The sequence below is a fragment of the Pyrgilauda ruficollis genome, unplaced genomic scaffold (assembly GCF_017590135.1).
Source record: "Pyrgilauda ruficollis isolate IOZ18807 unplaced genomic scaffold, ASM1759013v1 scaffold19, whole genome shotgun sequence".
In the NCBI taxonomy this organism is placed as follows: Eukaryota; Metazoa; Chordata; class Aves; order Passeriformes; family Passeridae; genus Pyrgilauda; species Pyrgilauda ruficollis.
The window spans coordinates 6,028,601-6,043,572 of NW_024518095.1; the positions used below are offsets into that span (position 1 = coordinate 6,028,601).

The 14,972-nt window shown below is 42.6% G+C and overlaps 2 protein-coding genes across 2 annotated transcripts; one reads left to right on the forward strand and one right to left on the reverse strand.

The window, feature by feature from the left end:
* Nucleotides 1-395: 395 nt before the first annotated feature.
* CCT2 (chaperonin containing TCP1 subunit 2) lies at nucleotides 396-10,932 on the forward strand. The gene is made up of 16 exons (XM_041465524.1): nucleotides 396-488; nucleotides 1,228-1,302; nucleotides 1,766-1,831; nucleotides 1,930-2,041; nucleotides 2,880-2,956; nucleotides 3,659-3,771; nucleotides 4,319-4,521; nucleotides 4,718-4,818; nucleotides 4,899-5,026; nucleotides 5,427-5,530; nucleotides 7,068-7,187; nucleotides 7,744-7,872; nucleotides 7,958-8,061; nucleotides 9,038-9,137; nucleotides 9,840-9,981; nucleotides 10,604-10,932. The coding sequence occupies exons 1-16, from the start codon at nucleotides 486-488 to the stop codon at nucleotides 10,632-10,634; spliced, it is 1,608 nt and encodes a 535-aa protein (XP_041321458.1). The 5' UTR covers nucleotides 396-485; the 3' UTR covers nucleotides 10,635-10,932.
* Nucleotides 10,933-12,134: 1,202 nt separating this feature from the next.
* On the reverse strand, nucleotides 12,135-14,312 carry LRRC10 (leucine rich repeat containing 10). Its single transcript, XM_041465684.1, has one exon. It carries the CDS (start codon nucleotides 14,252-14,254, stop codon nucleotides 13,418-13,420), a length of 837 nt encoding a protein of 278 aa, XP_041321618.1. The 5' UTR covers nucleotides 14,255-14,312; the 3' UTR covers nucleotides 12,135-13,417.
* Nucleotides 14,313-14,972: the final 660 nt, after the last annotated feature.

Below are 14,972 nucleotides of genomic sequence, written 5' to 3' on the forward strand. Positions count from 1 at the left end.
CAAGCACTAACTAAAATTGCTTTTGGCCTGTCTGAAAATTGACCTCCAGGAATACCAGAGAACCGCAGAATCATAAAACAGCTTTGAGTTGGAAGGGACCTTAACAATCATTTGGCCCCAAACCCCTGCCATGGGCAGGGACACCTTCCACTCGACCAGGCTGCTCAGAGTCCCATCCTGGACACTGCCAGGGACAGGGCACGCACACTTTCTCTGGGCAAACTGTTCCAGTGCCTCTCCGCCCCGCGTAAGGAATTTCTCCCTAACCGGGCTCGCAGCCACAGAGCCCACGCCGGCCCCCGAGGCGGCGCCGCGGCCGCTGAGGGCGCGAGGCCGGACTGCGGCTCCCAGCAGGCCGCGCGCGGCCGGAAGCGGCGGCCGCTGTGACGCCATTCCGGAGGAGCTCGTGGGGCTGCGGCGCGGCGCTGCTTCTCTGCTGAGGGAGGGAGGGAGGGCGGACGGCGGGTCCCGGCGGCACCGGCACCATGGTGAGCGGCGGGGCGGCGGCGGCGGCTTGGCCCAGGGCCGGGCCGGGAGCGGCGAGGCCGGGCGGGGCTGCGCTCCAGGCGGGCGGGCGGGCGCGCGAGGCCTGGAGGCCGCGCCCTGCGTTTCCCCGCGCAGTGCTGCCGGGGGCTGCGGGCGGCGGGGAGGCCCCGAAGGTTCTGGAGAGCTGGGGCGGGGCGGGGCGACTCCGAGAGCGCTGGTACCTGTGTTCGGGTGTTTGATCCTTCTTCATTTAAGGCCTTGGGTGCTCTGCAAATGTTGGTCCTTAAAAGCGGGTATTGGTTACCGCTATGATTAATTTGCATTGATATGAAAAAAAAAAAAAAAAAAAGCGAGTTCGGCTCGGGTATCAAAATGCTAAAGGCTCAGTATGGTCAGTAAATAGACTTCTTTTGGTTCTGCTGGTGTGTGTGCCGTCGGGCTGTAGCGCAGGGCAGAGCAGCAGCCATGAGGGGATGTGCTGCTCGGGGCCCTGTGGGCGCTGCAGTCTGCGAGCAGCTGCACCCCGCCTTGTCATCCCTCACGGGGCTCTGAGATTGCAGCACAGATTTTTTAAGAACCTTGACTATTTCTGAAATATACCTGTTACCACAACAAAATGGGGTATGGAAGTAATTTTATTTAAAATAACATTGTTTTAAGTTGTTAGGGTCAGGGATTTGCTTTTAGAACACATAGTTTTACTGAAGCTAGAATAATATTTTTACATTAACTGTGTTGTAGGCATCTATTTCCCTTGCTCCTGTGAACATTTTCAAGGCAGGTGCAGATGAAGAGAAGGCAGAAACAGCTCGGTTGGTAAGTTTAATTCTCTAAGAAACTGGTACTACTTGAGGTAATTAAACTTTGTCTTTTCTACTACTAAAAATACTTTCACTATATCGTGATATGGAGCTTCTGTCTCTAACTGGCTGTTCTTCTTGTATGTCTGTGAGCAGAAGGGAGTTTTGTTTATACTAAAAATTAGAGAAAATCTTCATTGTCAAAACCAATGTACCTCTACTGAAGCTCAGAAGATTGGTGTTTATTGGGTGGCATTTCTTCTGGCTTTGAGACAGACTTACGGTTTCTGGGAGATTTAAGTATATTTGAACTGCTTGTCAAAATTTAGCAGTTAGGAAACTTGCCTTAAGTTCAGTTAAGCCACCATTGAACAAGGTGGAAGGGTTGGTTAAAGTGTGGGAAGCTATAGGATAGTGTATAATTCTTGTACTAGAGTAGAAATAAATTGTTCCCTGAGGTATGCTTATTTTCATTTCAGTCATCCTTTGTTGGTGCCATTGCCATTGGTGACCTGGTCAAGAGCACCCTGGGGCCTAAAGGCATGGTAAGTCAGCGGCAGGCTCTCAGGAGCCATGCCCATTAATTCAGCTTTAATAGTCACAGTGCCTTTTCAAGCAGTACACTAAATCTCCCATCTTGTAGGACAAGATTCTTTTAAGTTCCGGGAGAGACAGCTCTGTCACAGTTACCAACGATGGTGCAACTATCCTGAAAGCTATTGGAGTTGACAACCCAGCTGCCAAGGTCTTGGTTGGTGAGTTCTTAAAGGCTTGATATTTCTTAATTTGTAACTCTGTTGTGGTGTTTTTATTTGTTCTTAGAAAAGTGTTCTTGAAATACTGTGAAAAATTGAAGGGAGGAGGGGCAGAAATCCTGAAGTAAGAAGGGCAGGGTACTGCAAGAGTTGTGGCATTCTGCAAAAGTAAAATTATGGTGTGTGCTGCTCTTCAAAACTGTTTTTTTTTATTTTCTTTTCTCTTAACCCTGCTTTGTTCCAGGAGTCAGAAGGGACAAAAGACAGCTGTATACTCCTCATTTTGCAGTGATAAAATTTGGAACAGAAATCTGTGCAGCAGCAGAAGTTCTGTCTGTTTCTCCCAGATTGAAATCTCTGTCACTCAGTGAGCACTGTACTTCTGTACAGAGTTTACCATTGTGAGTGACTGTTCTGCTGTGCCAGTGGTCCATTACTAGTGACAAGCAGGAGCCTGAACTTTTGGGTGTCAGGTTTCCTAATGATTTGTGTTTGCTGTGCCCCATTTTATCAGCAGTTCATGCAGCAGACCTGGTTATTATAGTCTCTGAACCTGTATCTGTACCTTAGAGCTTCTATCCAGCTGTTCTTTTGATAACCATTATCAGGATGGGGAACAGAGGGGAGGATCCTGACCATCACCAGGCTGAAATGGTCTCTAGGTTGCAGATGAAGAGCAGGAGTTTGAGGAATGCCGAATTTAATTTGCATCTCTTGTTTTCCTGGTTTGTTTTTTTTTTTTTAGAGTTCCCTCTTTACACAAAGAGTAAGGTCTGTTTTTCTTGTTGAAATTAATGCATGAGAAAAATAGCATTAATGCTGTGTTTTCCTTCTTCAGATATGTCAAAGGTTCAAGATGATGAAGTTGGCGATGGAACTACATCTGTCACAGTGTTGGCAGCTGAACTACTGAGGGTGATGTATTCTGTTTTTTCAGATGTTTGTCAGTGACATGTTCTGTGGTGCCACCAGTAGGAGGTGTGTTATCCTGTGTTTGTGAAAGGGCTCCCAAAGCCTAGAAAGGAATAGCTTGCTCTGTTGCTGTTGAAATTGGTAGGGGGAAAAAAAACAACCCTTAGGTATTGCATCATAATTTTTTGGGGGTATTATTTTACATTATTGGTCCTTATATTATTTTTTATAAACTCTCAAGTATTCTAAGTCAACTCTTACAGCTCACTTCCTGGCTATTGCACTGAGCAGCATGCAGCACTGCTTAGTTGTGAGGCTCAGTCCTCTGAAATCCGTTACCGTAGAAAAAAAATCCTGCTAAATTCTGTTCTTTGTTCAAGATGTGAATTCATACTGTTCCTTTAAACTCTGTATGGAACTTATGCTTATGGAAAAATTTACGCTGCAATACTCTAAACCTGAAATTACTGTGAAAGAGAAATGAGTAATTCTTCCTTGCAGAGCTGTGTCAGAAAGTGACCATCTCAGGTCCAGTAACTGGAATGCAGAGCATCTTGAGGAATGTCAGCTTACCAAGTTCCACAGAAAAATGAAGATAGCTTTTTTCAACTACTCTTTAAGTTGCATCCATAAATGAACATGTCTTTTCTAGTTAGTGTAACTATACTTTTTTTGGGGAAATAATTATTGGTTTCATTTAAATAGGAGGCAGAATTACTGATTGCGAGGAAGATTCATCCTCAAACCATCATTGCAGGCTGGAGAGCAGCCACAAAGGCTTCAAGAGAGGCACTTCTGAAAGCAGCTGTGGATCATGGGTTAGTAGTGTAACTCTTGCTGTCTTGCTGTAACTCTTTGTAAAAAACTACTCAAGATCAAAACATCAATGCAAATTGCAGTCCATTGGTAAATTCTTCACTCTTATTAAAGCAGTGTGAAGGCTGAGTTCCTGAATTTTAACAGGTGAGAAAAAATACTGGGAATTTTTTCAAATGAGTTAAAGAAGCTTTAAAATTCCTTATGTGCAGAAATGAAATGCAAGCTGTAATTTGCTCGCTGGCCCAAAGATCTGAGCTGTTATTTCAGATTTTGTACTCACATTTTAAATATAACTATTTCCCATGCCCAGCACTTTGAGAGCACAAACTTTCTAAAGCTGAATGCAAAAATTCTCCTAACAATACTTGTATTTCAAATAGAAGGTTGTGTTCTGGGACAGAGGAGGGATTCTGTGCAGCGTTCCTCAGAAGAAAATATGGCACATATAGATACAGGCTAGAAGAAGTGGGCAGAGACTCCTGGTGGTAGCTAGTGGTAGTTAAGGCTTTCAGACTTTCCACTTTAACTGAACTGTCTTTATTTTAGTAATGATGAAGTGAAGTTCCGTGAAGACTTGATGAACATTGCGGGAACAACTCTTTCATCAAAATTACTTACTCACCATAAGGATCACTTTGTCAAGCTAGCTGTGGAAGCTGTTCTTAGGTTGAAAGGTTCTGGTAATTTGGAGGCTATCCATGTCATTAAGAAACTTGGTGGAAGTTTGGCTGATTCCTACTTAGATGAAGGTAAGTCTTTGAGTGTTGACTGTGTATGCACTTGAGAAATAAAGCTGCTAAAGGTTACGCATCTGTGGAAATTTGTTATAGGAAACACTGTTACGTTGTTGTTATTAAATTGAATACTAAAGATGGGGGATTTCGTAATAACTAGTAATTGCTCTACTTTTAATTCAAAGTTTACAAGACCTTTCTGTTACTACAGGCTTTTTGCTTGACAAGAAGATTGGTGTAAATCAGCCAAAAAGAATTGAAAATGCAAAGATTCTTATTGCAAATACTGGTATGGATACAGACAAGATTAAGGTATGTGACAGAACTGCTGTTGAGAAACTGTATTTTTGTAAATTGAATTTTGAGACTGAGCTCTTTTCTCTTTGATTTAGATTTTTGGCTCTCGTGTTAGAGTGGACTCCACAGCAAAAGTGGCAGAAATAGAACAGGCAGAAAAAGAAAAAATGAAGGAGAAAGTGGATCGTATTCTTAAACATGGGATAAATTGCTTTATTAACAGGTACATATTTCTTGGAAAAAGGGAAAGTTACGTTACTTTCCATGTTCTAGTTCACTCTGCTAGAACAGGCAGTTAAGTGTCCAGCAGGCACTTAGGATCAAAGGACTTAGACCTTAAAGCATATGGCTGCCTGTGCTTAGTTTCTTCAGAGAAAGGATATTTCAAAAAACATCATAGTTTGATTTTTTTTTTCCTTAGCTTTGCATGTTTTCCTGTTAGTATGTTTTCTTCTGTGTTGTGTAACATTCCATGTGTAGCAGATGCCTCATCCATTGACTGCTTCAGTAGCTTTCAGAAATCTGTCCTGTGTCCATGCAACTGAGTATCTGGTGTCTTTTGTTACTGTGTTATTTTTAAAGGTTTGTCCTGTATGTGATGGTGAGATGTGTTTTAATTTTAGACAGCTGATCTACAACTACCCTGAACATCTCTTTGGAGCTGCTGGTGTCATGGCTATTGAACATGCAGACTTTGCTGGTGTAGAGCGTCTGGCTCTTGTCACAGGTGTGTAGAGTATTTTGTTGTATGAAACTTGGAGGGGCACGTTATTTGTTTCATCATTGGTAAACAGTAAACTTACTTAAACATACTGCTTCAGCATCTGTGAATAAAGGATCGTAATGCAAAACATGGGATATAATTTAGCAATTTATTGCCAGTTAGTAATTTTCTTCCATATTTTAAAAATATTTTCAGTTCTTGCTTGATAAGATTTTAATACGTTTGTTTTCTAAGGAAAAGATGAAACCTAGCCACAGAAAGAAAAAGTCTACAAGTTAATACTAACAGTTCTTGATTCTGTGATAACGATTTGTTTAAATGGCTGTTGTTTGACTGTAATGATAGAGAAGACTAAAGAGTCATCCTTTGTTAAAAATGTGGGCCTGAGTTGTTGACTTGAGGCGGATCTCAAATAGCCTGAACAACCTGGATATTTTAAGTAGTGGTCAGTATAAATGGGATTCTAGTAACTAATGAAAATGAAACCTCTGGAATGCTACAGATAATTCTCATTGCTGAAGTCATAGATAGTTAACTGGGACATCATAGTTGATTTTGAAAGTGATCAGGAGGATGAATTTGCTTTGCAGGCGAAAGAAAAAGACACTGACTTGCTTATCTTAGCAAAACTGAAGTAGCAATTGCTTGTAACTATCAGTAGGCACATAGACACAGGCAAATAAATGATTGAGAGAAACATCATGGCTGAGATTCTGGAACAAATTGAAAGCAGACTTTCTATGCAGAGCAAATGGCCCTTATCACCAGATCACACTGGTTTGAGTAGTATAGCTGAAAAAAGGACAAGTTGTTAATGTACACAAACTCTGCTACAAGTCTTGGTTTTTCTTGTGGTGCTGCAACTACACAGTGCTGCAAGCTACTGTGGGATAATTGGGCACACATTGGGAATGCATACATGTAAGGAGTTTCCTAATAGGAAGAGGAAAGACCTGGAACAAGAACTAGAACGATGTCGTGTTCAAAGACATTTTGGTCTTTGTAGCACTTGTTTATGATATGGCAGTTTACAGATTGTGCACAGTATTGCTGCTACAGCATGGAATGAGACTTGGGTGCAGGAGAATAGAATGATGGCCGCTGGTTCTCAGCTGTCATCAGGCAGGCAAAATGAATACTATCACAAGCTCAAGTTTTAAAGCATAAGAGACTTCATTTAGTATTTTATAAATACTTAATCAGTAAATACTGTGACAACGTAAAACATACTGACATTTTAATGCTAGCAAACATGCATGTTTATTCTGTTGTCAGAATAAACAACTCACAAGCATTTTAGTCCTTGTGATGTGAAACAAAACATTGGTGTTTTAAGGATTTCTCAGCATTGGTTAAAGGTTTCTGTACCACATGCTGAAATGAGAAAGTCTTGGCTTATCAGTATGGTTAATTTAAATTTATTTTGGGGCAATTATAAGACCATTTTTTCACACCCACCACCCACTGCCCTTGGTTAGACCTTGCCTGAAAGGATGTTTTCATTGTAAGCTCTGATTTCTTTATGATCTTACACTTGTAGGTGGTGAAATTGCTTCAACCTTTGATCATCCTGAACTAGTAAAACTAGGAAGCTGCAAGCTTATTGAAGAAGTCATGATTGGAGAAGATAAACTCATTCATTTCTCTGGAGTAGCAATGGGTAAGTGTTTTATCACTAGCAGTGTATTGTAACATTTGTGTTAACCCTCTGCTAATGCTGTTCAGTTTCCAGCGAGGCATAGGAATTCTGTAATGATTTATATAACTGTTTCTATAAAGGCCTTGCTTTTCAGTAAAAGTCCTGTACAATTCCATGGTTGAAACTGTGGATGTTTCGTTATATAAATAAACATATAATAATTTTTAAGGATGGAACCAAGGTTTCTGCTTTGGGAAATTCAGTTGACAAGAAAAGTATCAATATGTCATACTTAAGAGCTTGTTCTGGTAAATCCAGTGCTCTTAAGTTTTCAAGGAGTTTTGAGGTGATACTAATTTTCTGTTGAGTTAAATAAGGTGTTGTGGAACCAAAGCAGTAGCACTGTGCTCATAATTTTGTTCTGTCTTTGAAATGTCATCATGCTTTCTTTTGCTCCCAAAATTAAGTAATAGAGAACTTGACTGCAGCGATAGCAAAACCATGGTAAATGCTTTGTGACAGCCCATTTCTGTGTTCTGGTTTCTCCTTTTAATCCTTTTACATTTGTGCTGTCTAGGTGAAGCTTGCACCATAGTTTTGCGTGGAGCCACACAGCAGATTCTAGATGAAGCAGAAAGGTCTCTGCATGATGCTCTGTGTGTCCTGGCCCAGACTGTGAAGGACACAAGAACTGTGTATGGTGGAGGTGAATATCAGATTATTTGTACACGTCGCACATTTCCTATTACTGAAAGTTAGATATGTAACATCTGTGTGTCTTCAATGAATAGGTTGTTCAGAGATGCTGATGGCTAATGCTGTTGCAGAACTTGCTGTCAGAACACCTGGCAAAGAGTCTGTTGCAATGGAGTCCTTTGCTAAGGCTTTACGAATGGTAGGTTTATTTAATCATACTGCTGGACTAAGAGACAAAGTTCCATGAAGTTTACTAGCTTGTGACATCAGATATTTGCTTCACTTTAAAAATTCTGCGTGTCCAAAGTAAAAAAAATGAAGTTTAGCAACACAGCTTGGATAAACAAAGGGGGCAAATTGTTTTTTTGTCTTATGAAAAAAGTACTGCTGTTTTAATAATTCTGCATGTTACAGAATTGTAAATGGTCATATGCTGACCCTCCTCTAATTGTTTCTTGCTCACCTTACCTGCTAGTTAAAAGTGCTGCAGAAATAAAAATCTCATCTTGTGTAGTTGACAGCTGATTTAGAAAAGAGCAGCCCTTCTGTTCCATTAATGCTCTAGTGCTGTTTGGGTATATTCATACTCTAGTACTAGCTACAAGTTTCTGGTCTTGCATTGGAGATTGCATCTTAATAGAAATGAGAGTGTTGCAAGAAACATTAATAGAATTGTGATAACAGGCTGTCAGGTTGAGAAAAAATTGACTTTCTGCAATTTGAATTAGGGAAAACCTTTCTCCCAACAAAATTAAATTCAAGAGCATAGTAATACTTGGCATTACCTCTTCAGTCAGCACATGCAGGTTTGCACTGCTGTCGTGGAAACAGTGAACAGAATGGTCAGGTAGTTAATGCTTACCAGCAGACTTGTGCTTTTAAATGAAAACATTTCTCCAGCTGTAGTCTGAAATGATAAAATTACAAGATTCTTTTTTTACTTCTGTCCATGTAAAATGAGCGTACAACTCTGCTAGCATGCTTCTGTGCTCGTAGGTACTTTCTTACAATAGAGTCTTGAAATTCTTAGAAAGGTAGTTTGGGTTTTTTACTTGTCACAGGAGCAGATCATCTGGCATGTTTCTGAAGCATCTTTAAAACATCAAAGTATGTTTCATGTTTGCTAACGATCAGTCCCTATGTTAATTAAAAATAACCTGTGTTTATCCCCTTAGATCCCAACAATAATAGCTGATAATGCTGGCTATGACAGTGCTGATTTGGTTGCTCAGCTCAGAGCTGCTCATAGTGAAGGGAAGACTACTTATGGACTAGGTAAGGGGACCAGTTTTACTTCTGTGTTTGAACTGCTGTTTGGCCAGGTCCTCTAGGCTCATTAAGGTTGTTCATGTATGTCTGTCACGTATATTCAGCAGGGAGAACTGAGTATGTTGATTTGTTTGCTTTGTGTAGAACTTGGTGTACAGCACTACATTCCTTTTCTGTTTTACCAGGCTTTTGACAATAGAGTGAAAATCTTTGTTTCTTAAATGGATGGTTTTCACCTCTAAAACCACTTCCCTTACACTGAGTCTAGTTATAGGAAGCTTAAAAAGAAAAACATTGTTTTAAAATCAGCAACCAGCTAAAACAGAACCAGAAGAACCAAACATCCTTCCCTTGGCCCCTTTCCCCCCACCCCCCAGAAAAAACCCAACCGAGCAACAACCACAGAGTTGTGGAGAAGAGCCCTGAAGTTAATGTACCCAAGGACATAGTGCTAATGTCCTGTTGGGATCTTGTCTCCCCATCACAGTGTATAAAGTTTTTATCATCAAGTGTTTCTATGTAATTGCAACATTAGGTTTAAATCATGAGTCTTGAGGTAGAAGACTTGATTTATTTTCCTAACCATCAGTATAGTTCATTTGAGCAGGTGAGTTGCTATGCTCTCAGCTTCTTGTGATTTCCTTAAAAAGCTGCTGAGTTAAAAAAACAAAACCAAAAAACTACCTCTTGATTTATTTCTTCTTCCAGATATGAAGGAGGGTGTCATTGGGGACATGTCACTTTTGGGAGTAACAGAAAGTTTCCAGGTCAAGAGACAAGTTTTGCTGAGTGCAGCTGAAGCAGCAGAAATGATTCTTCGTGTAGATGACATCATTAAAGCAGCCCCAAGGTATGGTCAGTCACAGTGGTGTAGAGTAAACCTCCTTCTGTGGAAGAATTAGGGTGCAGAAAAGTCTTGGCCTACAAATGCTTTACTTGAAGGGGAACCTGACATGTGACATGCTGATGTTCATATTAGATAATTTTACTGCATTAGCAGTATCATCAGGCCTTTAGAGCCATCAGCAAACTTAAATTACTGTGCCTGAGTACTGCCTAGTTAATCTTAGGTCACCACGAAACATCTGCACAAGTGCCTGACCAAAATGTAAGGGATCATGCTTTCTTTTTTCTTTTGGCAAGAATTGTAGTGAAATGTCCAGCTGCTTCTGAGATAGAATCTGCAGCTAAAACATAAACATGTTTCTTAAAAGGTTTGAGAAGAATTGCACTCATAGGCAGACCTGCGGGCCTGCTACCAGGTAGTTTTCACTGCTTTTTGAATCAAAAGATTTTTTTTAGCGTGTCATGGGTGGTGTGTTAGCTTTGAGGTGGTACTGGTTTTTGTGCTGTGAGATAAAGCTGTCACTGAACACAAAATACTAACTAAAGATTAAAAATAGGAGTGGGTGAGGAGGGGCTGGTGGACATCAGCATGCTGGGAATTTTCTGATTTTTCTTTTTCTCCCCAGAAAACGTGTACCAGACCATCGCCCCTGTTAAATTTTCTTCAGTACCTGAGGATGTGTGGACCAGATCTCACCTAGTAATTTTTTTTAATGGTCTAGTTTTTGTGAGGTTATGGAACAGAAGCTTGAGACAAACAGATCTCCATCAATGGCACTGTCTTCAGTTGGTTTTTACTTACTGGAGCTTTTATGTGTTGTGTGGAAGAATTCACTTTCAGGGGTATATAAACAAGGAGTTTTATACAACCCTATTCATTCTGTTCCTTCCAGGTTCCACTTAAAATACACAGAAATAAAAAAAAAAAAAAATAAATAACTCAGATTCCCCAAAGTTGTATTCTTTCTGTAGAACCAGGAAGGGCAGATCCACGAGGAGAGCTGTGGTGCACATCCTCAGGCTCATCCTCACTTTGGGGAGTGACTAAGCCCTTGTGGCTCGCTGGATCGTGTTGACCTGCTGTGTTAGTATGAGATGTGTATTCCAGTCCTGGCTGCATAGGTTTTGAGTTGGGGTGCTAGAAATAGGCTCTGAAGTTAGGTGGTATCTTTTTCTAGTGATACTGGAATATTACTCTTTCTTTTTTTTTTCTTTTTTTTTTTTTTTTTTTTGATGATGGAAGAGAGAGTGGGCGAGGAACCTCAGTCAATGCCCAGAACTACAACTAAGTGATCTTACAGCCTTTTACACCACAAATTTTACATTTTGCTCAGGGGAGTTGAGAGGAATGTGCAGGTTGGGAGAGAGAACAACATTCTGGACCAAACAGTCTGAGTGTTGATCTGTAAAGTATTGGGCTGACTTTACAAACACTTATAATTGTGGACACTTAGAAGAAAATAGGCCAGGCTCCATAACATTCACTTCCTGCCCTCTCTGCCCCACCCCTTTCACATCTGTTGAATCCTGTCTTTATATTCACTTTCCTATTGTATTAGTTGCTGCGAAAGCAACATGTTTCTTGACTGGATGGGTATCTTTGTGCCTAGGTTGGAAGGAAGCCTGTGATGCCTGCAGCAGTCTGCATGCAGATCTGTGAGGACTAAGCACAGACAAGCAGGGGCCCTGTCTGTGGGAGCCCAGAACGGTGCCTGTCAGGCCTTGTGACCTTTTTTGCCCTTGCAAGTGTACAAACACCAGGACAAGTCTGCCAAAGCAGAATGATTAAGTTGAAGTAAGCAAGTATGTGTGCAAAGGTTTTTCCCCCTTAGACTTCTTAAAATGAAGGGAATCTGCTTACAGAATCCTCCCCTTAACTCTTGACAGAGACACTTCAGCTCTCCAGAAGTGCTGTATGGAGAGGGCTGAGTGAAACACAGACCATTGATAAGCCAGTGAAAGCATGCTCTTCTCCATCCGCTCAGATAAATACAGTACCAGCTCAGTTCTGTGGGATATAAAATACTGACCTCTGAGATTAAAATAGCACCCCTAACTCACATCCTGCTTTCATTTCTGTAGGAAGAAATTGTTGGAACAAGACTAGATAAAGAATTTGCTGTTAATTCCAAAGAAGCATTTTTTAACCTGGCAAGATGCTAGTATACTTTTATTTAATTTCACTAGGAGCACACTACATGAGTGCCAGCCAGATGCAAGTTTGGACTTCATTTTACAAGACAACAAGTGCTAGCAGAGTCTATATATTTCCAGATAATTTTTCAAGCATGTAGATGACATTAAACAGTCACGAACTGGCATGGAATCAAACCTTTTCTGGGAAGTCAACTGCTGCTTCTGGAGGCTGCGCTGGTGAGACAGTTCTACTTGAAGAGGGTGCCACCAGGGGCTTTCCACCCTCGTTAAACAACCTGCCACCTAATTCAACCATGCTATGGAGTCTAAAATGTCACTTTGAGCCAGATTTCTGTTACTCAATTAAAGCAAAGCTTAGGAAGAAAGTGCATTTTTAAGGGGATCTGTATTGGTCCAAGTTGCAAGCTTGAGAAATACCCAGCTGAAATAATCTGAGAAGTTTGCCTCATCAGGTTATTTGCAAGTTTATATTGACAGCTCACAGCCCTGGATTTTTTTCATGCAAGTTTACCTCTGCAGCTCTTGTGGCTTTTCCTTTTTAGTCAGGCTTTGATTTTCTTCTTTGCGTCTGCATGAAAGCTTGTCCTGTACAGCTGCCCTCAGAGGCAGTGTTGTCAGTAACAAAACCCAGCAGCAAAGCCTACAGCTTTCCTCACCATCATCTGGATGCTGCTTAGCAGTGATGAAACAGTTGTCACAAATTTTGCCGGAAGAAAGAGGAGAGCCCCCTGTACATATGTGCTGTTTCCTTGATAGTGCAGCTGGCAATCTGCTACAACTTCCCACTCAGCAGACAGGGAAACCTTCAAGGTATTGCTGCATTTCAGATAAAGTAATTTGAGACCAGTGCTGTGGGTTGCTTTGGAGCTGTGTGTCTCAGCAGTGATCACCTTGAGCAGTGGCTTCCAGCTGAGCTGGGACACCTCAGCAAGGTGGAAGGGAGAAGAGTGAGCCCACAGGTGAGGAGCAGCAAGTCCCTGTGTGCTCCATGCAAACCACCCATGGCAAACATCTAAACTGAGTCTTTGTTGAGAAATGTGTGTGGTCCCAGCATGGGAGGAGCGGGAGAGGGAAGAAGTCTGTTCTAGGGAGAGTGCTGGGTGCTGCACAGACAGGTGTCTGTACAAGAGTTTTGCTGTCACATTGTCTCCAAGCTGGTGCACGTACTCCTAATGATTGTCAGGTGGCGTGGTGCTCCCTGGACACCAGCAAGCACGGGAGAGGTAGAGGTTGGGCAGCAGTGGGAGAGTGCTGCCACCTTGGCCAAAAGGGGCAGCTGAGTGTCAGCAGGGCTCGGCTTCTGGCTCAGTCTTGGCGGCAGGAGGTAGCAATGGTTTCTCGTCAAGCGTGATTTCTATCACTGCCCCGGATCGCTTGCGGGGCTCGGGGCTCTCCTCTGACCATCTGCCCACCCTGCGCACCCCTTTGGCCACCTTGGGTGCATTCCTGCAGGGGTTGTGGTCGTAGATCACCAGCTTCAGGCCAGGAAGGTGAGCAAGGCTGGGGAAGAAGCGGATGGAATTGCGATCCACGTCGATCACCTCCAGGAAGGGCATGTCCAGGAGCACGGCAGGGAACTCGGACAGCAGGTTTCCTGACAGCCAGATGGTGCGCAGCTCCTGCAGGCACTGCAGCTGGGGAGGGAGGCTGCGCAGGGCGTTGGAGCCGGCATGCAGCGTCTTGAGCAGGCTGAGCTCGCACACCACCTCAGGCAGGTACTGCAGGCAGTTGGACTCGATCCAGAGGGTCTTCAGGTTCTGCAGGAGCCGGAGCTCCAGGGGCAGGCTGCAGAGCTTGTTGTTGCCCAGGTAGAGGATGCACAGCTGCTTCAGCGTGCACACAACTAGGGGCAGTGCTTTGAAGTTGTTGAAGTCCAGTGCCAAGATTTGCAGGTTTTGCAGCTGCTCCAGCTCGGGGGGCAGATGGTTCAGGTTGTTGTCACTCAGGTACAGCTTAACCAGTTCCCTGAAAGAGCAAATGTGCACAGGCAGCCGCCTCATCTGCCTGCCACTCAGATCGACCATTTTATCCACTGGCATCTCTTCTAGATCTTCTAGGAGGTACTTCTGGCACTTGCTAGAGGGCACAAAAGCAAGTATGGCTTTCAGACTGTTGCCCATCTCAGGATTTTGTTTTGGGATGGCTGGGACTGCAAGGGACAGGAGGCTGCCTTGGTCTCCTGCTGCACACTGGCCTGTTGGTAACTCGTTCTTCCCAATATAAGGCTCTGTTTACATGGTACCAGCCATTAATCTCAAGGGCTCTGAAATGCTTCTGATAACTGAATGAGTGTTTGGTGATGGGGATTATGGACAGGACGACTCAGGGCCCAGGGCTCCCTCTCTCACCCACACTCCTACTTGCTTGCCCTCCCCCTGAAAACATTCCTTCTTTCCTCCTCTTGCACACTGTAAATGTTCTTTGATTTTGCCCCATACAAAATTAGGGTCATGCCAATCCCCAGCCCCTCACTTCTTGCTGCAGCTGTGCTGTCAGTGTAGCCAATGCAGGCAGCAAGGATCGGCTTGGGAAAGTAAACACCACAGCAGACCAAAGTTTTAAGCTCAGATATTTAACTTCCATGAAACTTTCAGCAGAAATGTCAGATATAATCAAATTGTTGTTTAAAATACCTGTCAAGACATGACTGACTTTCAAAATGAGTGGCACTTTCAGGGATGTATTTTGAAAGGTGCCAAATACTTGGATTTCAGAGTGTAACTTGCCATCCAGTACTTATCTTAAAGCTTTAACACAAATACTTGGCAAACTGCTATCTTGAGCAGTTCTACTGTTTATGTTCCTAATTTAATGGTATTTATTATAGCCTCTGGCACT